Source organism: Molossus molossus, unplaced genomic scaffold, assembly GCF_014108415.1.
Source record: "Molossus molossus isolate mMolMol1 unplaced genomic scaffold, mMolMol1.p scaffold_m16_p_13, whole genome shotgun sequence".
Taxonomy (NCBI): domain Eukaryota; kingdom Metazoa; phylum Chordata; class Mammalia; order Chiroptera; family Molossidae; genus Molossus; species Molossus molossus.
In genome coordinates, this window is record NW_023425348.1 from 27,955,044 (window position 1) to 27,981,623 (window position 26,580).

The window sequence follows — 26,580 nt, forward strand, 5'->3', positions numbered from 1 at the left end:
TACAGAATGACATAGACCTAAACCAGCTGACTTGTAAGGATTTGCAAAGGGTATTGTTGAGTAAACAAAAACAAGACACAGAAAAGTGTGTATAATGTAATCTAATTTTTAAGAAAAGTTAAAAACCCTAAATAGGTATATATAACTACATACATATATACATACATACATATGGATGTGTGTGTGTGTATTCACACACATATATGAATTTATATATATGAAAAAGTACAAAATGATACATGCTGAATAGTTACCATGTGTTATCTGGTAGATGGGGTATAGGGTGGCATAGAGAAATGGAAGACGGGAGAAAGGAAGAAGCCAAGAAAAAAGACTGCACTAAAATCACGAGTATGTAAGTTATGATTCACTTTATTAAAATTTATATATATTTTACATAAGTATGTATTTTTTCCTAAGAAATTAGGGAAAAAAATCAAAAGATGTTTTTCTACTGACTTGTAGAGATGTTTATGATATGTAGCCAAAAGCAGGATGATGTATAGCATACATTTGTTTCTGTAAAAGTGCACTCAACTCATCCGCTGTATATGTGTGCACAAGCAAAGAAAACATTAAAAAGTTGCTACGCTGGGTCTCTTAGGAGTCCAAAGTCCCCATGCTACGCTGGGGACAGAAGTGGGGATAATTAGTTTCTTCTTTACACATCTTTGTTTTATTTCTTGAAGACAAAAAACAAATAAGTGAACAAAGCTAAATGCTGACTGGAGCCAGAGTGAAGCAGGGTCAGTTGGGGCGGTCAGGACTCAGAATACACACCTGAAGACATTTTAAGAAATAACACAAACCATTTTGTGAAAGAAAAAAGAAACTCATGGGGGCAGAATCCAGTTGAACTTTTTATGTGTCTGGTGTTTAGAAATAAAAGTCCCGGGTGTCACAAAGACTTTAAGTAGCAGGGAAACCACATATACTTTTTCTTTTTTGTTATTCCTCACCTGAGGATATTTTGTCCCCCCACTGACTTTTAGATAGAGTAGAATGGAGGGAAGGAAAAAGAGAAACATCAATGTGAGAGAGACACATCGATTGGTTGCCTCCCATGCAACCATTACCATGGCTGGGGAACGAACCTACAATCCAGGTACATGCCCTTGACCAGGAATTGAAGCTGCAATCTTTCAGTCCGAGGGCTGATGTTCTAACCGCTGAGCAAAACTGACCAGGGACCACATATACTTTACTTTTTATCCATCTCTAGCTCTCCAATCAGAGGACCCGTGACCAGGCCTCTGGAAGAGGGCAGAATGCTTCCAGAATACCTCTACTCTTTGACGCTAGAATATGGCCTATCATGAGAACAAGTACACACTGCTACAGAAGTGCAGTATCATGGCTTCAGGAGGGACGGTGGGAATGCCTAATCCAGCTTCCCCCCTTCACAGCTGAGGGAACTGAGGCAACGTTAAGCAACTACCATACTCATCTCTTATCCTCTCCATTCCCTGAACGGTGGAAAAAATATTTCATTTCAGAATTTTCATTCAGAGCAAATAAATGGTAAATGATGCTCTTTTAGTAGTTTAATAAATAAGCATTATCCTATTTACATAGAAAAACCAACCCTCAACTATTCTATTAAACAGTTGAAATGAAAGGCACAGAAACTAAGTTGCCTTGTGTAAACCTGTAGAGCCACTAGTTAAAACCACAAGGTCAAGTCACTGGTTAAAACCACAAGGTTGAATTTTTATTCAACCATCGTTCACTGAACACTTACTATACCGCTGATGCTGTGAGGTGCTGGTGATACAAACAGGAATAAGACCTGGCCCCTGTTCACCATCCACGGGGAAGTGAGACACGGCAGCCCGAGCCAGACCAACATGCAATGCGAGCGTGGATGGCACCACCACGCTGACTGCTGTTTCAGGGGTGGCTTCCTCAAGGCTGACGCTTGAGTCTGGCCATGTAGGATGTAGAATTTCAGAGGCAACGGCAAGAGCCAAAGCAGGGGAGTAGCATGTTTGAGGAAATGATCAGAATTGAGCCCAATGCAGGAAAAGAACAAGGGGGAAAACCAGAAATTTATATGTTTTATCCTGGAGATTACAGTAAATTTAATCCATGTGCAAGGTATTTGCCACCCCTCAGGAGGTGAATAATGTCTGAGTAACTCCTGACCAACTACGTAACCTCTGTTCAATTTACTGAATGATTTCTGCATATTACCATGTACCGTCCTGGGTCTAAATCGCCCATCATTCCTTTTAGATGTGTGTTTTCAGTTCTGACAGCTTTATATCTCATATCTGAGACCTGAAAGGAGATCAGTAGGTAAAAGTGAATGTAAAATTCATAATAAAAGCTCGTATTCTCTTACACTTAATTTAATTTTGTTAATGTAAGTATTTTCTATGTGGAGTGAAGGGAATGCTTCTTTGGCACGATTATCATAAATCAGGTGTCCTCAGTTCTCCTGATTTGGTAAGCCCCACTTTCTGATACTTTTCTGATCAGTGCTAAGCTAAAAGTAGATAACTTACAGTAACTTCCTTTTTTCTTTCCAATTCCCAAATTCCTTTTCTCACTTCTATTTTTCTTTTGTACACAAATTACCACCAGAAAACTCACAATTTAAAAAACATGTTTGAATAGTACTGTCCATTAAATATCTTCACTGCCTGATTAATTTCTATAATATGCAAATGCAACTTTCATGTCTAATTTTATTCTTTCTGATATTTCTGTCAAATTTTCTTTTTTCTTGGTGACTACTTTTTGCCTCCTAATTTATTCCCCCTGTCCCGCGATTTCTTCTAATTGACAGGACTTAGAACACAATGTCTGCCCTTTTATTTATCTAGGGCTCATTTCTATATAAAACGCTTCCCTTAAAAACATTTTCTTTTATAAATTACAAAATATATTCTCCTAGAAAAAAACCTTAAAAATACATATGAATATAATGGTGAAAATACAAATTTAGAATTCAACCACCTAGCTCCCTGTTAACGTGTAAAATGTCCTTTCCTACACAGGTACAACCAGTGCCCCTGTCCCATCTGTGCTGTTTCCTGAGTGTGTGCAGATTAATCAGTTTAAGGCTTATAAATGGGCAGAGGCTGAATCTTTTCTTGTTTTTATAACACACAGATTTAAATAGCCATGTTTCTGAAGTGACTCTTAAATGCCACTAAAGTTATTGAATGGTGATCTCAAATCCTCTAGACTGGGGAGAAAGATAAAAGCAGATGAGCCCTGGCCGGTTTGGCTCAGCGGTTAGAGCATCGGCCTGCGGTCCAGAGAGACCCAGGTTCGGTTTCCACTAGAGGTGCGTGCCTCGGTTGCAGTTTGTCGCCGGCCCTGGTTGAGTTGTGTGGGTGGCAGCCACTTGATGTGTCCCTTTCATGTTGATGTTTCTCTCTCTCTCTCCCCCTCCCACTCTGTCTGAACAAAATATGGAAAAATGTCCTCGGGTGAGGATGAAAAAAAAAGCAGATGAATCCTATGATATGATTTGAATAGCAGGTCATCAGTTTGATGATGAATAAGGAATTAAGGAAATTTCAAAACAAATAGGAAGGGAGGGTGGGCTTAGAAGTTACTTGCAATATTTTAACAGTAGAATGTTATAATTGCTGTTTTCCCCCATGAACCATGCTGTGTACTGAGTCAACATTTAGTGCATATGAACTAATTTTCATGTTTCAACATCCATTTTTTTAAAACCCTAAAATAATATATAAAATGGGGGTGGAAAGGATCCAGGAAAGACTGGAAGAGAGGCTTTTTAGAAAGATACAAAATGTTAATGGAAGGAAACCAAAGCACACAAATTCCAGGAAGAAATCTTTGACTAGAGCATACTGTGGGACATGATCAAACGATGGGTCACAAGAAAATTTTAGGATGAGATTTAATGAAATTATCTTGTGCTGTCACTTATTTCCTTGGTTCTTTTTTGATAGCACTTTGCCTGATCTCACAGAGGTTTTGTGTGGGTCCACAAAGCATTTCTGTGATGCTGGCCTCAGAGACAATACCGAGAAATGCAGTGTTTTGTCAGCCAACAATGGAGACTACTATCTGCACTGAGCAAGAGAGTGACCCAGACAGGTGCTGTCCTGCCCGCTTCCATACCTGTTGTTCTGCTAACATTTTTTCTTTTATTTCTAACTCCATTTTTAACTGTCTCTCCAGAAGGGCAGCTTTCCTCATGATAGTTGCTATAGTGATCTCCTTCTGATGAAGCTCCTCGGTTAGGTCAGAGATTTCATTCCTCATTCTTTCCTGCTCACAGCTGTGGTGCTCTTCCTCCTGATAGAGATGGCTTCTTATCTGCAGCAGATACAGTCCAGAAAATATTAACCAGTCCTTTCATTTATAAGGCAGCTTAATGCTTTTATTGGCCACGTTCAGCCTTCTTATCCTACCTGAACACTTAGGCAGGCCCAATCCACCCTCCTTTTGTGATCAAGGCTACATTAAAAACAGATACTTACCATAATGATTCATTTACTTTTTCCTTCCCGTTTCAAATGTTCATTTCTGACTTCTATTTTCTATTTGCATAAACACCTACTACTGACACTACTTTGACAGGAAGGTGAAGACAGTGTTACCAAGCATTTTCCTCCAGCTTTACTGATGTGTACTTGGTATACAAAAACTGCACAGAATTAATGTACACAACTTTGTCAGTTTGGACCTAGGCTCATGCTACTGTCGCCACAATCAAGGTAATAATCAGTCAGATCCATTACCTCTGAAAGTTTCCTCATGTCCCTCTGTTGTTTAATGTGTGTGTGTTAAGAACACTTAATATGAAATTTCCCTACTAAGTTTGTACGCGCACAATACCTTACTGTTCACGACAGATGCTGTGCTGGGCAGTGGACTCCATGGCCCTTGAACAAGCACCCCGGGGTGCCTGGTGGCAGAGCATTGAACCCACGACCAGAGCAAGCATTTTCTGGGAGAAAACACTGGCTTAGAGAGGGGACGTGACTTGCTTGAAGTCATAAAGCTACGAACTGCAGAGCTAGGACTAGAACTAGGACTCTTGGCTTTAAATTCAGTCTTTTTTTTTCAAAATTGTGCTGTACTTTTTGTGACTAAGCCCTATGTTTTTCAGAAGCATAAGTTTCAAACTTAATGTGTCCATGAAAACGTATCACCTCTTCTTCACAGCCTGTGGAGTCTCACATTCTTAACCTCAGCTCGGGATCACCTTGGGCTCCTCCCGCTCTCATCCTCCGAAAGCCAGTCAGGCAGAAAATCCTGTCTCTTCTGTTTCAGTCTCTCTCAAATCTCACCCCTACTCTAGTCCAGCCTCTTACCATCTTTCTAAAAATCATTCACTGGCTCTAATTCTTGAGGTTCAGAGATAAAATACACTGTTACTGATTAAAAAAAAAAAATCATAGTCCACTGGGGAAACCAGAAAATTTAACACAATACAGTGTAGCAGGTGAAGTCAGGATGTAGCGGAGTGGTACACACTGGAGGGGAACTTAACCCAGCCTGGGCATGTCAGGGTACAATCCCCAGAGGAGGGGACATCAGACCGCATACTAAAGGACAAATGACAGCCAGAGGAAGATGGAGGTGGAGAAGGGCACCCAGGCAAAGAGAGCAGCCAAGGCAAGGGGTGAATGCAGGTTCAGTGAACCACAGGGAGTTGGAGTGGCCGGGCTTAGGTGTTGTGAGAAATAAGGCCGAGAGCTTCTCGGAGGTCACCCACGAAGAGATGCATATGAATCTACCCTGGGGCACTTACTTTTAAAATAGATTTTTTTTTTTCACTTCATCTGTGAACATTTCAGGATCTATCTCTGAAAGAACAAGGGCATCCTCTCTCTCTCTTTGAACATAGACAGAATACCATTATAATGTCTTAATAATATTAACAATTCTGCCCTGGCCAGTTTGGCTCAGCAGTTAGAGCGTCGGCCTGCGGACCAGAGAGGCCCGGGTTCGGTTCCTGCTAAGGGCGCGTACCTCAGTTGCAGTCTGTACCTGGCCCCAGTTGGGGGCCTGTAGGTGGCGATCAGTCAATGTGTCTCTCTCACATCGATGTTTCTCTCTCTCTCTTCCCCCCTCTCTCCCTCCCACTCTGTCTGAAGATAAATGCAAAAATGTCCTTGGGTGAAGATAAAAAAAAAAAATATTAACAATTCCTCAATATCATCAAATATTCAGAAAGTATTCAAATTTAAAATTGTATTAGAAGTGTAATGAATTTTTTTAAGTTTATTTAAATTGAGATCTAAATATGGGCCATGCATTGCAACTAGGTATAATATGTTTTTATTTATTTTCTATTATAAAAATGTTTTTCTCTTTGTTATTTTTTTTACCCATCACCATTTATTCCCCATACCCTCTTCCACTTCCCCACCTCCCCCCACCCCCACAATCACCACAGTTGTCTATGTTCACAAGTCCCCCCCCCCCTTTTTTAGTTTTAAAGCCTCTCTTCTTGTATGCATTTGTGTGTGTTCTAAGTACTCTACATACATCATCTCACTTAACCCCCACGTCTCTCTGTTTTGCAGATTAGAAAATTAAGTTTCTATAAGTGCTCACAGTTGCATTCCGGTGACAGGGAGTTTGACTCCGGGTCCTGGCCCGCTGTGCGGTGTAACCTCTGAGCAGAGCCCTAGAGGTGGCTCACGCGGGGAATGGGGAAGGAGCCAGAGCGGGATGACCGGACAGGGGGAAGGGGCATGTCCAGCAGGCAAACTTGACCCATCCTCAGGCCTTTGCTACCATCCCTCATGTGACTCTCTTCTAATTACTAACACTTTCAGAATTTCAGAGAGTTGGATAAGACCTTAGAAGTGACATGGTGTAACCCCATCATTTAACAAATACAAAAAAACCATAGAAGACTCACAGGGCTGGGACATGACTGAGTCTGTTACCCAGCTCCTAAGAGCAAAAGAGGAGACAAGGAGAGTGAAGTACAAAGTCCTCACCCTGAGGACAACATTACGAGTCTCCTTTCATCTCCAATCTTTTCTCTCCAGTTTTCTCCTTAAAATTTGATGAACCAACTGGGTTGTTCTGTAATTGGTCCCTATTTGAATTTTGCTGTTTGCATCCCTGAGGTGTAGTTTACATGTTCTCTTAAAAATGGAACTTTTAAAACGTTAGAAAATGAATATGCTGTTGTGAAAATGGAGTAAACTATTTTTGTTATTTTCACATTTACTTATGAAAACAACATGCTATATTGCAAAACTTCTTTCTAAATGAGATTAATTTGCCTAGCTATAAATAACTTGGCTTTTTTGAAAATGTCAATTTTATCACAAATAAATGACTAAAGCTAGTTCTATGTTGAAAAAAGAACATACATAATATGTGGCTCTTGTTGGTTTCATTGCAAGAGAATGAAAATGCTCGCCACACACACTTCCTGGAAGCTATAGCTATTTATACACAACTCATTTGTTATCTTTTCTACACAGCAACACATTACCGAGAGGTGTCCAAGGGCCTCTAACAGGATTTGTGCCTTGTCTCTCCTTCCATATTAAAACTCTGCAAAACCAGTATATTTCTTATAGTACTCAAAGTTTTATTATTCTTCCTAAATCTATGAGGTTAAAAACAGTGTAACTATACTTTAGATGGCTTTAATCAACATTTTATCATAAGGCATTCTTTAGGGACACCAGTATTTTAAAGTTATATTTTAAAATATCAGTCAAATTTGCTTTATGGGATTATGTGAAACATATAAGGAAAATAATCTTTAATTCACAACACCTCTCCTATACTTCAGCGCTGCCTCACAGTCAGCTCTTTGGGAGACAGAATTTATCGTTTATATCACGATATTTCCTACAGAAATAAGCAGAATAGCGAATAGTCCTACTCGATGTTTAATAAATGTTTGTTGAATTTACACAAATAATAAGTTATGACCCTATACAACTATGGAAGACCTTAATATTAATTAATTCATCCTCTAAATCATTTTTTTCACTTATTGTGTGGCAGGCACTGTGCTGGGCACGAGATGGTAATTCAAAGCCACGCCAGGTTTTTCCTCCTGTTGCATTTGTTCAGATTGAATATTCTTTGTGTTCGTCAAACCCAAAGAACCAGAGAAGTGGGCAGTAGCCATGATAAACTCACGGGAGGAAAGCCACTACTGGATTTTCCTAGCGGGAGAAGAGAATATACTTTTTGTAGGAACTGAGAACCACAGTAACCATGTCTCATTCCTCCTTGTATTTCCAGCTCCCGGAAGAGCACTTGGCACATGGCAGGTGCCCAGACAAAATGTGGTGTACCCTATAACAGCAGCAGCCAGTGTTTACTGGGTGCTTCCTCTGAGCTAGGCCAGCCCTGCTCTAAGCACTTCACGGGTATTATTTTATAGATTTTTACTAAGGGAAGAGTATGACCTCTGGAATCAGATTGCCTGGATTCAAATCTGGCCTCTGCCAGATTAGCTACATAATATTGGGAAAACTTACCTAACTTCTCTGTGTCTTAGTTTCCTCAACAATTAAAAGAGAATCATATTAGTACCTATCTTATTAGATGGCTGAGAGGAATAAATGAATTAGGATTTGTTAAGCCTTCAGAACAGTTCCTGGCACATGGTAAGTGCTATTTAAGTAGCAGCTGTTGTTACTCATTTGATCCTCATCACATTAAGAGGTAGGTACTGATGATCCCACCCCCATCCTGGAAATGGGGACCCTGAGCAACTTGCATACACAACTCCCCCAAGCTCATGCACCTAACATGTGGCTGAGCGCCTGTCTGCGGTCTCATCCTTGTTGCTATGAGCCATCTCCCACGGAGCCACAGACCCTCCCGTTTCATAGGCCATCTTCCCCTGCCCGTGGCACAGTGATGTCCTAGGGTTTGTGGTTTTTATAGCATCACACAGAAGAATACCAGTTTTAGCAGCTTGGAAAAAACACAGAAGAAAAAAGAAGGGAGTGAGAAGGAAGATTTCCCCCTCTTTGTATTTAAAGACTTCAGAGCTGCTTGGAAGACTGCAGCTCATTATTTTTCTTACCTTATTCAATTCTTTTTCATGATTTGGTTGATCTGAGGTCACTGAAAACAGCTCTTTCCTTTTCCTTTCTGGTTCTTTAATAGAAGGTGAATAAGATGATTCAAGTCTACAAATTCAAATGAGTAAACATTAAACTTAACTTGAGACATTGTTAGGATTATATTGTTAATTTAGACCATTGTAGATAGATTATTAGTTTGTTGGAAACATTTCTAGGTACAGAAATTGCAAGTTATAATACATTCCGATCTCATAATTATTTACATATTTAACTAAGTGCAAATGGTTTTAGCAAAACAAAACAAAACTGCTAGCAATTAATATGAAATTTCAATTACGCATTAAAAGTTGGCAGAATACTGGGTTTGCATATGAAGATACGATTTTTGGATAAGAAGAAAAGCTTGTCTCCTTTAATAAAATAGTTTGAGAACCAATTCAAAAAAGGAAATACACCTGAGTTTCCTCCACATCCTGGGAAGAAACTATGTCAGGAGGAGTCTGAGGGGAGAAACACTCCATAAATGATTGACTGACAGTCCACCCAGAGAGAGCTCCACTACATCTGTTCTTTGGCTGTTCAATTTATAAAATGGAATTGCAAACACATATGGATACTAGGGAGGGAGAGTGAGAACAGTATAAAAAGCACAATTTCCACAGGAAGCTTGTAGGAGTATAAGCTGGTAATGTTTACACCAGGGAAGTTGGTGAAATAAAAATCATTAAACCAGAAAAAATAAAGCTAACGAGGCGAGGAGCGCAGCGTGCGTTCGATTGCCTGACCAGTCCGGTAGAGTCCGGAGTCTTGAGGAATGTACCCACTGGTAGTAAGTACACTTTTAGATTTCCAAAGAAGTCCGTAAAAGCTTCCACGCGTCAAAAACTTAAATCACAGAAACAAACAAAATAGAATCTGAGTAAGTGGCAGAAAAGTAACTAATGAAGAGATTTAAAATAAAGGGATCTTTTAAAAGGTATAAATTAATAGTGACAACCTTGAGGTGCATGTGTCTAGACTGGGTTGTTTTTTATTTTTAAATTTATCTTTATTGCTGGAAGTATTACAGATGCCCCCCCCCCCCACTTTGATCTCCTCTACCCACTCCTGGCCCCACCCCGGGCCTTCCCCACACTACTGTCTGTATCCATGGGTTTTGCATATATTCATATACGTTCTTGGTTTATCTCTCTCCTCCATATGTTCAGTGTAGAAAACAGAGTATATAAGAATACATACTGCTATAATGTCCTCCAGAAAAAAAAAAGTTAGCATTTTTGTTACTATTGTCTTTATTTTTACTATGCATGTGTATAAATACATACACATTTCCCAGACAATTAGAATGTACTGTATACATTATTTTTCAGTCTTCTTTTGCTTTTCACTCAGTAATATATTGTGAGCATTTTACCCAGTATTCTACTAAGACATTATTTTAGGATCAACCTTAAAATGTTCTTATTTGTTATTATTTGGAAGAGGTGAAAGATGAAATTTCCTTTTTTTCAATTCTTCCTAAGCAGTTTCAGGAAGTGGAGTGCTAATTGAATGATAAAAATCTCATGATGACCTTGGAAATTAAATAAGTGAATAGAACAAATATCAAACTTCAGTCTGGACAAGTTCATAGAAGAGAACAATAGTCATGCTAATGTAAAATGGTAATATAAATATGTAAGGGAACTATCATGTCATGTAGGAAAGGAGTGTTGGAATTATTTTTAATAACTCTCAGAAAATAACAACCCAAGGTGCTTCTACAACTAAAAGAAAAGAAAAGAAAAAAATAATGAAACCTTAGCATTATTGAGAAAAGTTCTGATAAGAAAAACATTAAAATGCAACTTCTATAAAAATATTTTATGTTTACACTCAGTAGTCTGGGTTGCTTCACTTAATACAACTATAAAGAAGAAACAGAGTCCAAATAAAAGAAACCAAAACAATATAAAGGACAGAACCACATTCATATGAGAACCAACTAGAATTAGAAACTTTCAATGGGAAAGATGAAGGCTGAGAAGACTATGCCCAAAGTCTAAAATAAAATGGAAGTTGTGAAAAGTTAAACATCTGCTAATCAAAATTTCAGAATACTAGAACTGAGGTATACCCTCCAAATGAGAAAAATGTTGGAGACTAAAATATATACCAACTTAAATTGATGATGGAAACTAGGCATAACAAAAGAGTATTGTATTGGTCAAATATGTGAATAACTGCAAGAATTTAGATTAAATCATGTACTGAAGGAAAGTTGGCAATGTCTGCAATTCAGCATTGGCCTTGTAAGATAGCTCCAAAGAAAGTACCTACAGCCCTGGCCGGTTTGGCTCAGCGGTCAGAGCATCAGCCTGCGGTTCAGAGAGAACTGGGTTCAGTTTTTGCTAAGGGCGCGTATCTTGGTTGCGGTTTGTCCCTGGCCCTGGTTGGTCGTGTGGGTGGCAGCCACTCTATGTGTCCCTTTCACATTGCTGTTTCTCTCTCTCTCTTCCTCTCTCTCCCTCCCACTCTATCTGAACAAAAAATGAAAAAATGTCCTCGGGTGAGGATAAAAAAAAAAAATAAAAAAAGAAAGTACCTACAACATTCTTCACAAAAACGCAATGAGACATGGTTAAACGGTTTGCTCTTCTAGGAAATTTATGTTTTTAGGCATATACCTTCTTTGTGTGAAGACATTTCTCACCAACTCACTACAATGGAACAGTGCCTTGCACATAATGTAATTCCAGTAGATTTATTAATGATTGGTGATGATGATATATAGCTTGTATACTGAGCACTCAATAATACTGACTGTCTAATAGGCATTCTACCATGCTTGGTGAGACATACAATAGGTCATTTTTAAGAATCTTAATTTGCCATTTGTTGTAAAGGGTAGACCTCAAAAAAATGCTAGCAAGTACCACAACTTTGAAGAAATAATTATTACCTTTAAAACAATGTAATCATCTTTCAATAAAATATCCCTCACCATTTGGCTATTCAGTCTTTAAAATGTTATCATTGGTCTGGCATTGGCCTTCAGATTTGAGAAGGATTCAAATTCTAATGAGAATCAGACCATCAGTGAATAGTTGGGACAGTCAGACACAGTGCAAACATTGAATAATCCTCAGCAGTCCATTTCCTTTGTGGTCATGGAATATGCAATATCTGTCTGATTTTAAAAGAGGGAAAAAATATGTTCCTACAAAATCCTTAATGGAACTGACAAGGTGGTGAGTGTGAAGGCCAAAATAAATACAGGTTACAGGCAATCAAAATAAAAACATTTCAAAAATATGGAAAAAATATTATATTTATTTACAGTATTTAATTACATATAAATTAAATACAGTATTGTTTTACAGTATTGTTTTAACAATAACAATACAGTATTGTTTAAACAATGTTCTGAAAAATAGAAGTTATAAGAACATTTCTGACTCAATATAACACATAAGTATCCATAAGTCAGACCATGATATAATTTTCTAGGTAAGTAAAGATAATTAATTTCAAAGATAAAATTATCATTAATTTTATTTTTAATATCTAATATTATCTCATAATTAGCAAACAGCATGTTAATATAAAACAAAGGGACCTTTTTTTTTTTTTTATCCTCACCCGAGGACATTTTTGCAATTTTTGTACAGATAGAGTGGGAGGGAGAGAGAGAGAGAGAAACATCGATGTAAAAGGGACACATCGAGTGGTTGCCACCCGCACGACCAACCAGGGCCGGGGACAAACTGCAACCAAAGTACGTGCCCTTAGCGGGAACCGAACCCGGGTCTCTCCGGACCGCAGGCCAACGCTCTAACCGCTGAGCCAAACCGGCCAGGGCAAAATAAAGGGACTTTTAATTCTAGTTTCAAATATAAAACTCTAAGAAAGTCAAACATGTTTTGAGCAGTTCTCTCAAGCTGCTGAATATAAAGAATGTACCTTTTTTTATTTTCTTGGGCATTTTGGCACTCTCCTATTTTTAATAATTCTCTGTGCAACTGCAGTCGTTCCATTTCTATCATTCGCAAGAGATTGTCACGTGACTGCAACTCACTTTTCACCTCCGAGAGTCCTGCTTCCATGGCCTAAATAAAAACATCAAACAATTTCAATGCTCATATTTGATATCATGATGTATAATAATACATTAAAAAATGTTCAACATCTATGAACCAGCCTCATTTCAAATGAACTGATAGTCTTTTGCGGGCTCTGTCTCACAGAATTTCATTCCTTCATTTTTATTCAAGAAATATTTAATGAGTTCTTACTATATACTCAGCACTGAGGATACAGACACAGAATCTGTCCTCAGTGAGTTGACAGTCTAGTGATAATGACAAAGAACAATCAAATAACCACACAAATATGGTACACCATATGTAACTTTGAAAGAGGTAAATGTCAAAGTATCAATAAAATACCAATGCATACAATTTGGATGAATGTAAATAATTCCCAATTTAAACCTGACAGTAGCCAAGAAAAATCTAATTTTAAAGCTGGCCACCAAAGTAAATTATAAATCATGCTTCCACTATTGTCCAATAGTAGCCCTGCTTTAGCTAGTAACTAGAAACACCAGTAATCCTGGGCGTCTAGTGTTTTGTTTTGCTAGCAGGAGAGACTTAGGTAAGTTTAAAAGCTGGTAGGAGAGAGAAGAGGAAACGATAATAGTGTCAACTTCCTGAGAGGGTGGGTGGGATGGGTCCCAAAGCACAAGCTGAAATATTGCCTAAAGCAAAAGAGAGTCCCCCCTCTTTGCAAAGGAAAGGAGGAAGGAAGACGGAATCTAGACAACTTTGTGTATTTGGATATGGGGAGATGAGACAGTGGCTACCTATTGGCTTCTATTTTCTTTGTGAAGAAAAAGGGTAATGTCAGGTGTTGACGGTGAAAGGAGAGGTAGAGGTGGGGGCGTCGGGAGTAATTTTTGAGAGTGAGATAAGTTTGAAACTGCCTGTGTCGGGAATGGGAGAGTTTGCTGATTGGAGCAATACAGTAGGAGGCTTGGCAGTGCTGAGTTCTCACGTGAGGTTCGTGACCATGACCTGCTGAGTGACTTTCTCTGGCAGTACTTGGCTCTTCTCTGGGGAGAGGGCTGGCAGAGTGCTTCATGTCTTCAGGTTTCTTCCACTGAATTCGCCAGGGAAACTAATATTTATTAAGTGTGTCTGACCTTGTTCATCAAATCCATTGCCATTTTTATAGATGAGGAAAACTTGGTCCAAAGTCTCACAGCTCATTAAGTGGCAGACTTTGGAATAGAAATACAGATCTTTAGTCTACTGGTCCAGCTAGAACATTCAAGAAGCACAGATAATTTGTTTCACGCAAAGTGGAAGAGACCTGTAGCTTATGGGTAAGGACAGAGTGGGATGTGCTGAGGGCAGGAGGTCCCTCTGCTAATAAAGGCTATAGAAACCACTATAGACATTTTCGAAAAGTCAATTGTTCAATAATTCTGAATATATATTCGATAACAGATTTATTAAAGTCTAATCCACATACTATAAAATTCATTCATTTAAAGTATACAACTCAGTGAATTTTATTATATTAACAAATTTGTGCAAGCATCACTACTATCGAATTCCAGCACATTTTTATCACTCCCAAAATAAACCTAATATCCATTAACAATCACTCCCCATTTCCCCTCCCACAGCCCCTGGTAACCACTAAGGTATGTTCTATCTTTATGGAGTTGCTTATTGCAGACATTTTATACAAATTAAATCACACACTATGTGACCTTTTGTGACTGGCTTCTTTCACTTAGCATAATGTTTCTAAGGTCTGTCCATGTTGCAGCATGCATCAGAACTTCATTCCTTTTTATTGATAAATAATATTGAATTGTATGGATATATGACATTTTATTTATTCAGCAGATGATGGACATTTGGGTGTTTCTTCTTTTTAGCTATTATGAATAATAGTGCTTTGAAAATACATGTACAAACTTATATATGTAAATATATGTTTTCTTATTCGTGAATTCATATCCAAAAATTCACAAAGCCTAGAAATATAATGGTGTAGACAGTAAAGAACATATGAGTTCCAGATAAACATTTTTACCAAAATATACATTATTTCCCAGGAGACCTAGAGACCTGGGTTCAGTGAAGGACCTAGTTGCAATATTTTAGGCTCAGAGGTTCCTGGCTGACATTGAAATAAGTATAAGAGTATATTCAAATAGGCAACTTAATAGACTTGTTTGAATCAAGATTTGTTTGGATGAAGTGCCTGTTTCAAACAGTGGGACTTTTTAAGATAAGGTTAAAATTTTAAAATAAAAGAGATGTGAAACAATAGATTAGCAAGTAGTAACACAAATTAATCTGATGTGAATGTCATCCATTACTTTGACCAATTGAAGAAGACAACTATTTGGGCTCCTTGTTTTGCAGATGTGCAACTGGGAGCAATCTAAGATGAAGCTGCACGGAGAAAGGTGGGCCTGCCCTCACTTGGGGAAGTAAGGCACAAAAGGCTCTAACTCCAGGCCAATGAAATGTGTGTCACCATGGGCTAGGGGGTCACTGAAGTTCTGTAACACGTAATAATAATGGAGTCGGTTTGTTCACTGTTCCTGAAAATAATGCCTGTAATAGTAACAGTTAGAAATATTAAGGGAGGAAACAGCTTATTTGTGATCTAGCTATACAAGTAGGAGGATTTATGTTAAAATCGAAACTCTTCATAATACAAATCAATAGTAGTGATTTGCTACATTTTCTTATATAAATAAATATGAAAAGTTTTAATTATAATTGACAGCAGTATATAAATTGACTATAAAAGCTTTGTTGCTATTGATAAAGTGAGAGTTGTTTTTTCACTTATGCAATATCCCTTTGAATTCAGTGTTAACAATATTGAGTTGACCTAAGATTTAGTGACTATATTTTTATAACTTAGATGTAATTTTAAAACTGGCATGCTTTTGCATGAAAGTTAAATCAATTATTTTCAATGTGGATGCAAATATTCAGGAAAATGATTCTTTGGTATTTGTTTCAGCTATTGGGACACTTTCAAGTGTGTTTGGAACAATTGGGGTATGTAAATCTACTTTTTAACTATAAATTTTATGAAATGTAAGTACCAATGAGGTATTTCAGATGAATACTTAGCATCTAAATTGAGATATTTCATAAGTATAAAATACACACCAGCTTTTGAAGACTTAGTATGAAGAGAAATGTAAAATACCTCATCAATAATTTTTACATTGATCACATGTTGAAATGATAATACTTTAGTTATAAGTTGTATCAAATGAAATATATTACTATTATATATTAATTTTGCCCATTTCTTTTGGTGTATCTACTAGAAAAAATTAAATTATATTTGTGGTTTGCATTATATTTCTACTAGACAGTGTTGCTCTAGTACTTAACGACACATTGATAAGCAAACAAAAAAGGGTCAAGGTTTTTTGGGCATAGATATTTTAAAAAGATTCAGAACAATTTACTTGTCATTCATCTCCAGTGGGAAACAGTGCACATTTTATAAGTGTGGATGAGGCGCAGCACAGGGATAAATGTGTGCAGTGGAATTCGTATGTGTACTGACACAGTTCAAAGTTGTGGAAGGACAGGTGAGAAGATGGGATCCACGTGAAAATTCAGATGCACATGGCAAGTTGTTGTAAATGAAAGAGGATTTTACATACAATAAGTGACAATAATGCAAATGGAAATGGTTGTCTTTTTAAATTCACGTGCAAGATGTGAAACACTATCATCTGACAGTTTTGCAAAAAGAAAAGAGAAACTTCTTTCTAACTACATGCCCCGGTTACAGTAATTCTTTACCTCTAATTATCCCCATTTTGTAAAAGACCTGTTTTGTAAAGTTTATGGCCCATCTGTTTAGTTAGAAATTTGCCTAATGGTTTGAGAGAGCTGTGATTTTAAGCCTTCAAATCAGCTACCAAATAGTAAGTAATTGATATCTTATTACTTAATATTTATTCTAAAGCAAAAGAATGAAACATAAGTAAAATTTGGAAATAAAATAAAGAACTGTCCAAAGGAAAGCATTATTTTCAGTATTTTTTCTAAATGGATCAAAAATAGTGTTTCCTGGAGTAAAGATCTTATCTTGAACTTTTTGAACCAAATTACCACTCAAAAATCTTTTCATTAGAATTAAATTGTGTACGTGTGTAATATCTCTGGAATAACTTAGTTTACTTATTTTTAAATATGTTTTTGTTGATATATATATATATATATTTATTTTAGAGAGACAGATGAAAACATGGATGTGAGAGAGAAATATCAATCGGTTGTCTCCTGCACACCACCTACTGGTGATCCAGCTCAAAATCTGGGCACGTACCATGACCCAGAAATCAAACTGGGACCTCTAAGTCTATGAAACGATGCTCAATCCACTGAGCCACACTGGCCAGGCAATTTAGTTTATTTTTGAACACATGCAATTCTTTTGTAAAATATAAAATTAAAATTCTTAGTTTAAATTTAATAATGTTCCCAGATCCAAGGATAACTAAATTATTTTTTTTAATGAACAAATGTTTGTAAAAATAACTTTGGTGACTTTCTCATAGAAATTGGTAGATAATAAGTCAATAACTAACAGTCACGTTAAAAAATATCATTGTCCTGGCTGGTGTGACTCAGTTGGTTGGGGATTGTCCTGTGCACCGAAAGGTTGCCGGTTCCATCCCTGATCAGGACACATGCTAGGGTTTCAGGCTCAATTCTCAGTGGGGGTGTGCAGGAGGCAGCCTATTGATGTGCTGCTCTTCCATTGATGTTTCTCTCTATATATAAAAAAAAAATCTTTAAAAAATTTATTATTGGGGGGTTCCAAAATGGCGGCGTAGTGAACGGAAGCTACACAGACTGTCTCCCAGAATCAAACTGGAATTACAGCTATAACACAGACAAATCAACGGGAAAAAGCAACAGAAAAGCAGCTTGCAAGGACCATATAACCAGGGACACTGACTCGACCCTGGTAGGCTTGCAAAGGTGGGAGATGGGGGCTGGGAGCCCACAGACAGCAGCGGCTTCAGCAGGAAGCAGCACCCTCGGTTACACTCCCAAGCTGCTCCACAGCACAGAGCCGGGACAGAGGCTAAAACAGCCACAGCCACTCATCTTGGACTCCAGCAGAGGGAGGACAGACTGGACTGGAACTGAGTGGGGACACTCGGGATTTGGAGGGCACTCAGGCTTTGGATGAGTTGCTACCACATAGGACGATGGCCATCTTGCTCCTTCCCAGGGCTCAGGAGAGAGGCAGCAGCCCCTCCCTCAGATATCTAATGCCACCCTGTGGATCATTAAAGTGCTAGTTGAGGCTCATTAACAACCAGCATGTGCCCCACCCTGGGGAAATCCCCTTATGCTGAGCACCTAAGGGAGTTTTTCAATCAACTGACAACCCAAAACTCTTCAGGTAACCTCAACTGCTAGCCTCCAGGCAAAAAGCTAGAGGATAACAGTACCATTCCGGGGCTAGCAACTTTAACCAGGAAAGTAAGACTTGACAGTGGTGTTCAACGTGGGTCCTCCCTCGCTCATCTAAACCCAGGAGAGGGAGCCACAAACAGCAGAACAACAACACCCACAGGGAAAACTTGACAGGCTCCAAAGACCACTGTGATAGCCAAAATGGTGAAACACAGAAACAGAAGCCAAATGAAAGAGCAAGAGACCTCCACTGAAGATAAGATCAATGTGGAGCAGTTAGGCATGTTAACAGAGCTTGAATTCAGAGCCATGATCTTGAGGAAGCTGAACAGCATGACTAAGGACACAGAGACGCTGAAAATAAGCCAATTGGAAATTAAAAACCACCAAGAAGAGATAAAAAATTACATATCAGAAATGAAAAACACATTGGAAGGTCTAAATAGCAGAGTAGGGGAAGCTGAGGACCGGATCAGTGAATTAGAAGACAGGGTAGAAAAAAATCAACCAGTCAGAAAAACAAAAGGAAAAATGATTAAAAAACAGGAAGACAGCTTAAGAGAACTGTGGGACAACTGGAAACGTAATAATATTCGCATCATAGGAGTCCCCAAAGAAGAAGAAAATGAGCAAGGGTTAGAGAATATATTCAAAGAAATAGTGATAGAAAACTTCCCTATTTTGGTGAAGGAAGAAGGCATTCAAGTTCAAGAAGCACAGAGAGTCCCAAGTAAGAAGAACCCAAAGAGGTCCACACCAAGGCACATAGTAATTAAAATGCCACAAATTCAAGACAAAGAGAGAATCCTAAAAGCAGCAAGAGATAAGCAACAGGTTATCTACAAAGGAACCCCCATAAGGCTCTCAGCTGACTTCTCACAAGAAACACTACAGGACAGAAGGGAATGGCATGAAGTAATCAAGATCATGAAAAACACGGATCTGAATCCAAGACTACTCTACCCAGCAAGGCCACCATTCAAAATAGAAGGTCAAATAAAGAGCTTCCCAAACAAAAAAAGACTAAGGGAATAGATTAGCACCAAACCAGCACTGCAAGAAATGTTAAAAGGACTGCTGTAATTAGTAGAAGAAATAGGAAGAAAAATATAACGACACTAAACAAAAATGGCAATAAACAAGTACATATCAATAATAACTTTAAATATAAAGGGATTGAATGCTCTGATAAAAAGGCACAGAGTAGCTGATTGGATAAGAAAGCATGACTCATCTACATGTTGTTTACAAGAGACCCACCTCACAACAAAAGACTCACATAGGTTGAAAGTGAAGGGATGGAAAAAAATCTACCAAGCAAATGGAAAGCAACAAAAAGCTGGGGTATCAATACTCATATCTGATAAAATAGATTTCAAAATGAAGGCCATAACTAGAGACAAAGAAGGCCACTACATAATATTGAAAGGATCTACCCAACAGGAAGATATAACCTTGATAAACATATATGCACCCAATATAGGAGGAGCAAACTATATTAAAAATCTCCTGGAGGACTTCCAAGGAGAAATCGACAGCAATACAATCATAGCAGGGGACTTCAACACCCCCTTGACAGCACTGGATAGATCCCCTAGACAAAAAATTAGCAAGGAAACAGAGACTCTAAATGAAGCACTAGACCAAATGGATTTAATAGATATCTACAGAGAATTACACCCAAAAACTACAGAATTCACATTCTTCTCAAGTGCACATGGGACATTCTCAAAGATAGACAACATGTAGGACACAAACTAAATCTCTACAAGATTGAAATTATATCAGGCATCTTCTCAGATCACAATGGCATGAAACTAGAAATCAATTGCAACAAGAACATGCAAAGACATTTGAACAAATGGACGCTAAATAGCATGTTATTAAATAATGAATGGGTTACTGAGGAAATCAAGGAAGAAATTAAAAACTTCCTGGAAACCAATGAAAATGAAGACACAACAACACAAAAACTATGAGATGCAGCGAAAGCAGTTCTGAGAGGGAAGTTCATAGCACTACAGGCCTACCTCAAGAGACAAGAAAAACTTCTAATAGACGATCTGACGTCACAACTTAAAGAATTAGAAAGCAAACAAAAAGAAAACCCCAGAGCAAGTAGAAGGAAGGAAATAGTAAAGATCAGAGCAGAAATAAACGACATAGAGACCAAAATAACAATTCAAAGGATCAATGACGCAAAGAGCTGGTTCTTTGAAATGATAATCAAGATTGATGGACCCTTAGCTAGACTCACCAAGAAACAAAGAGAGAGAACCCAAATACACAAAATCAGAAATGAAAGAGGACAAGTAACAACTGACACCACAGAAATACAAAAGATGGTTAACAGCTACTATGAACAACTATATGGAAACAAATTTGAAAATCTAAGTGAAATGGAGAAATTTCTAGAAAAACACAGTCTCCCAATACTGGATCGAGAAAAGATAGAAAACTTGAACAGACCAATAACAACAGAAGAAATTGAAGATGTAGTCAAGACTCTCCCAGCAAATAAAAGCCCATGCCCAGATGGCTTCATGGGGGAGTTTTACTAAACATTCAAAAAGGAACTAACACCCATTCTCCTCAAACTATTTCAAAAAATTCAAGAAGAAGGAAGACTTTCAAACTCGTTCTATGAGGCCACCATAATTCTAATTCCAAAACCAGAAAAAGACCCAACATAGAAAGAAAACTACAGGCCAATATCTCTGATGAACATAGATGCCATAATCCTGAACAAAATACTAGCAAATGGGATCCAGCAATACATCAAAAAAATTATTCACCATGACCAAGTGGGATTCATTCCAGGGATGCAAGGCTGGTACAATATTCGCAAATCAATAAACATGATACACCACATAAACAAAATGAAGAATAAAAACCACATGATCATATCAATAGATGCTGAAAAAGCATTCGACAAAATCAAGCATCCATTTCTGATAAAAACGCTCAGCAATGTAGGAATAGAGGGATCATATCTCGACATAATAAAGGCCATATATGAAAGACCTACAGCCAACATCATACTCAATGGACAGAAACTAAAAACATTTCCATTAAGAACAGGAACAAAACAGGGATGTCCACTTTCGCCACTCTTATTTAACATGGTACTGGAAGTCTTAGCCACAGCAATCAGACAGGAAGAAAAAATGAAAGGGATCCAAATTGGAAAGGAGGAAGTGAAACTGTCATTACTTGCAGATGACATGATATACAAAAAACCCTAAAGACTCCATCAAAAATCTACTAGACTTAATAAATGAATTTGGCAAAGTAGCAGGATACAAAATTAACGTCAAGAAATCGACGGCATTCTTATACACCAATGATGAACTCACAGAAGAGAAACTGAAAAAAAATCCCATTTACCATCGCGCCAAAAAAATTACGATACCTAGGAATAAACTTAACCAAAGAAGTAAAGAACCTATTTGCAGAAAACTACAGGTCATTGAAAAAAGAAATAGAGGAAGATATAAAAAAGTGGAAGCACATACCCTGTTCATGAATTGGAAGAATTAACATCATTAAAATGTCCATACTACCCAAAGCAATCTATAGATTCAATGCAATTCCCATCAAAACACCAACGACATATTTCATAGAACTAGAACCAATACTTCAAAAGTTCATATGGAACCAAAAAAGACCCCGAATAGCCACAGCAATCTTGAAAAAAAAGAACAAAGTAGGTGGGATCACAATACCAGATAGCAGGTTATACCACAAAGCGACTGTAACCAAAACAGCCTGATACTGGAACAAGAACAGGCATATAGACCAGTGGAACAGAACCGAAAACCCAGAAATGGACCCAAGGAAATATGCTCAATTAATATTTGACAAAGGTGGCAAGAGCATACAGTGGAGTAAAGATAGCCTCTTTAATAAATGGTGTTGGGAAAATTGGACAGCTACATGCAAAAAAATGAAACTAGACCATCAACTTACACCATACACAAGAATAAACTCAAAATGGATAAAAGACTTAAATGTGACCCATGAATCCATAAAAATTCTAGAAGAAAATGTAGGCAACAAAATTTCGGACATCATACACAGCATAATTTTCACTGATACATCACCTAAGGCAACAGAAACAAAGGAGAAAATGAACACATGGAACTACATTAAACTAAAAAGCTTCTGCACAGCAAAAGATACAATCATCAAAATGGAAAGGCAACCCACTGTATGGGAGAACATCATTGCCAATGATGTATCAGATAAGGGGTTAATTTCCGATATATATAGAGTGCTCATACAACTCCACAAAAGGAAGACAAAGAACCCAATTAAAAAATGGGCAGAGGAGCTGAATAGACACCTCTCCAAACAGGACATACAAATGGCCAAAAGACATATGAAGAAATGCTCAACATCACTAATCATCAGAGAGATGCAAATTAAAACAACAATGAGGTATCACCTCATACCTGTCAGAATGGCCGCCATCAACAAATCATCAAACAACAAGTGTTGGCGAGGGTGTGAAAGGGGACTCTTATACACTGCTGGTGGGAATGCAGACTGGTGCAGCCGCTATGGAAAACAACATGGTGCTAGCTCAAAAAATTAAAAATTGAACTTCCATTTGACCCAGTGATCCCACTGCTGGGAATATACCCTAAGAAGCATGAAACACCAGTCAGGAAGAATATATGTACCCCCATGTTCATAGCAGCACTATTTACAATAGCTAAGATCTGGAAACGGCCCAAGTGTCCACCAGTAGACGAATGGATAAAAAAGCTGTGGTACATATACAGAATGGAGTACTATGCAGCTGTAAGAAAGAAAGATCTCTTATCCTTTGAGACAACATGGAGGGACCTGGAAAGTATTATCCTAAGTGAAAGAAGCCAAGCAGAAAAAGACAAATACCACATGATCTCACTTATATACGGAATATAATGAACATAACAGTCTGAGGAATACAGTAGACCCAGAAACATGGAAGTAGGGTACAGACTGACATCCCTCAGAAGAGGGGGTGGGGTGGGGTGGTGGGAAGAGATAAACCACAGAACTTATATGCATGTATACATGACCAATGGACATGGACAACTAAGCTGGGGACGGGGAGGAGGTGGGGTGGGGTGGGGGGGGCCAATGGGGTAAAAAGGTAAAATATCTGTAACAAAAAAATAAATAAAAATTTCATAAAAAAAAAAAAAAAGAATTACTGGTGAAGAATATGAGAAAACTAACATTTCAAAACTTAAAGCAGTGTCTGAACCCAGCAATATTTACATTTTGGTCCAGATAAGTCTTTGTTATGGGGAGTGTCTTGTGCATTGTAGGATGTTTAGAAACGTCCCTGGCTTCTACCCACTAGATGTGATTAATACCCTTTTCTCCTGTAGTGACAACAAAAAATGTATCCAGGTATTGCCAAGTGTAACACCAGGGGCAAAATCACCCCATTAGAGAATGACTGATTTCAAGGAAAATTATAACAATTAGACAATTAGTACTGTTATTTTATAACCTTTAGTATAAATATCAATAAAACTATATTTCACAATTATATTGACTTCTATGAATAGCTGGGTTTTTATTTTGTCAGTATATATTCAGGAACATTTACTAAATTATTAAGTACATTAACATAGGTGTCCGTAAGGGAAAATCAAAGTGGGTAACATGGACCCAGATAACCCACAGAGCTTTCGGGAATATGTGTAAGGCCCTGGAAGTTTGTATAAATCTTAGGTTGAGGGGTGAGTCACATCCTGTTGATCTTGGCTCAGGAAGGTAAGTCAATTAAATGACATTGCTAAAGGACAGAATGGCTTTGCCCTCCAGCGTTTGGCTTCCTGCTCCATGTTCAGATTTTCAGGTTGCACACTCCCTCTCTTCTTGTCAATAGGAGTGTGTCAGTGTGATAAGTGTGAGAAGCACAGGTTTAACTATAATCTGAACTGGGAATTTTAACTTATTAATCTTTCTCAATGTACACTCTTCCTCTATTTGTAACATTATTTCTTTTAACAATGTAACAAGATTCTCCGAATTACTTCCTGGAGAAGTGGAAATGATCCAGTTGAGAGGTAGACAGGTGGGGCTGCTCAAGGAAAGCAGTACCGAGTGGAAGTCAGTCATGCTCCCCAGAAAGGGCAACAAGAGGCCCTTTCTAGAATCTGGGGTAAGAGCAAGCGATTTCTTTTTGTTGTTGTTGTTGTTTTTAATCCTCACTGGAGGACACCCTTGCATTTATCTTGAGATAGAGCAGGAGGGAGAGAGCGAGGAAGAGAGAGAGAAACATTGATGTGAGAGAGACATATCGAGTATTCGCCACCCACACAACCCCAACCGTGGCCAGGGACAAACTGCAACCGAGGTACGTGCCTTAGTGGGAACCAAACCCGGACCTCTCTGGTCCGTGGGCCAATGCTCTAACCACTTACAAAATGCAGCCAGGGTGCAAGCGATTTCTATTCTACAAGGGAGCCAAGGCCTGAAGGCTGAACCTCAGCCTATGACAACTAATGTTCTTGGATACTGTAATAGGTCCAAACAGAAGCTTCTGGGGATGTCTAAGAGGAACTGATGTTAGTGAAGAAGCTGAACCTCACTGAAGGGTGGAACTAGACTTATGAAACATGTTTTAGGCAAACTAAAGAGCTTTAGGGACCAGAGCCCAAAAAGACTTCAAGAAGAGACAAAGAGAACTCCTCTGTTTGTGCGGAATAATCTGAAGCCTAGGGGAGAATACTTAGGAAGCACCCAGAAAAATAATCTCTTTATTTATTTATTGTGGTCCTAGTGCAGACTCCAAGAATATAAAGACAGCTGCATAAAGTAAATTTAAGTTGTCTTTAAATCAGGGTCAGAGGCATGGCCAGTTGTCCCATACCCAGGGAGATGAAGGGGAAGCAGCCTGGGAGGAACAGAATCCCATCAGAACACCAGCTGTCATGAAAACCCAGCCTCCTCAGAACTGGGTAGGATGACTGGCGAGCTAAACACTGGAAACCACCTAGACAACTTCTAGAGCGGGGGTAAAGGCTAATCTCATTTCTACTTTCGTGAGGCCAAAGAAAACATCACCAAAGCCTTTTTTATGTCTGGAAAATGTATGGCTTCCTCGGTGGTTAGTATTTGTGTTTTAACTTTGTTTGTTTGTTTACATCTGTATTCTAATTTGTATTAGAAAGACAAACCCCTACCAAACAAAGGTAGAGTTTGGGATGGGAGAGATGTACTTCTCTTAGAAATGCCACAGATTACGAGAAGATGGGAGCCTTGTGTTTTGTCCCCTTGCAAACTTGGGGAAAGGGGAACTCAGAATAGTAGATGCCAGCAGAGAATGAAGTTAAAAGACTAGGAACATGGAAAATGGCGGCGGAGTGAATGGAAGCTACACAGACCATCTCCCAGGACCAAACTGGAATTACAACGAAAATAAAGAAAAATCGTCAGGAAAAGGCAACTGAAAAGCAGCTTGCAGGACCACATAACCAGGGACACTGACTCAGTCCTGGTAGGCTTATGAAGACACGAGAGGGGGCTGGGAGCTCACGGTCCACAGCAGCCTGGGCTGGAACCTGTGACCACCTGGGCTGGGCCCTGCGGCCTCTGCTGGGACATGTGGGCTCACCTGGGACCTGCAACCTCAGCTGGGAGCTGTGCCCTCGACTGGGTGCTATGCCCTCGGCTGGGAGATGCCACAGCCTGGCCGGGAGCAACGACCTTACCTGGGAGAGGTACCCTTAGCTGGGACCATGCCCTCGGGTTAAAGTCCCAAGTGGCTCCACAGCGCAGAGCCAGGACAGAGGCTAAATTAGCAGCAGCCACTCACCTTGGGCTATGGCAGAGTGAGGGAAGACTGGACTAAAACTGTGTGGGGACACTTGGGATTTGGAGGACACTCAGAACTTTTGCTGAGTTGCAGCCACGCAGAACTGTGGTCATCTTATTCCTTCCCAGGGCCCTGGGGAGAGGCAGCGGCCCCTCCCCCTCAGAGATTCAACCCCACCCAGCTGCCAATGAAATGCTAATTGAGGTCCATTATCAAACAGCATCTGCCCCACCCTCGGAAAATCCTCTTACACTGAGCACCTGAGGGAGTTTTTCAT

General features: G+C 38.8%; 1 protein-coding gene across 1 annotated transcript in view; it reads right to left on the reverse strand.

The window, feature by feature from the left end:
- DEUP1 (deuterosome assembly protein 1) overlaps window positions 1-26,580 on the reverse strand; it is an 86,372-nt gene that overhangs the window by 20,612 nt on the left and 39,180 nt on the right. The window contains exons 7-10 of the mRNA XM_036259743.1: window positions 12,954-13,099; window positions 9,011-9,116; window positions 4,105-4,302; window positions 2,194-2,280 (exon numbers count right to left, since the gene is read on the reverse strand). Coding sequence (XP_036115636.1) covers window positions 2,194-2,280; window positions 4,105-4,302; window positions 9,011-9,116; window positions 12,954-13,099 — 537 coding nt within the window. The remainder of the gene's footprint in view (window positions 1-2,193; window positions 2,281-4,104; window positions 4,303-9,010; window positions 9,117-12,953; window positions 13,100-26,580) is intronic.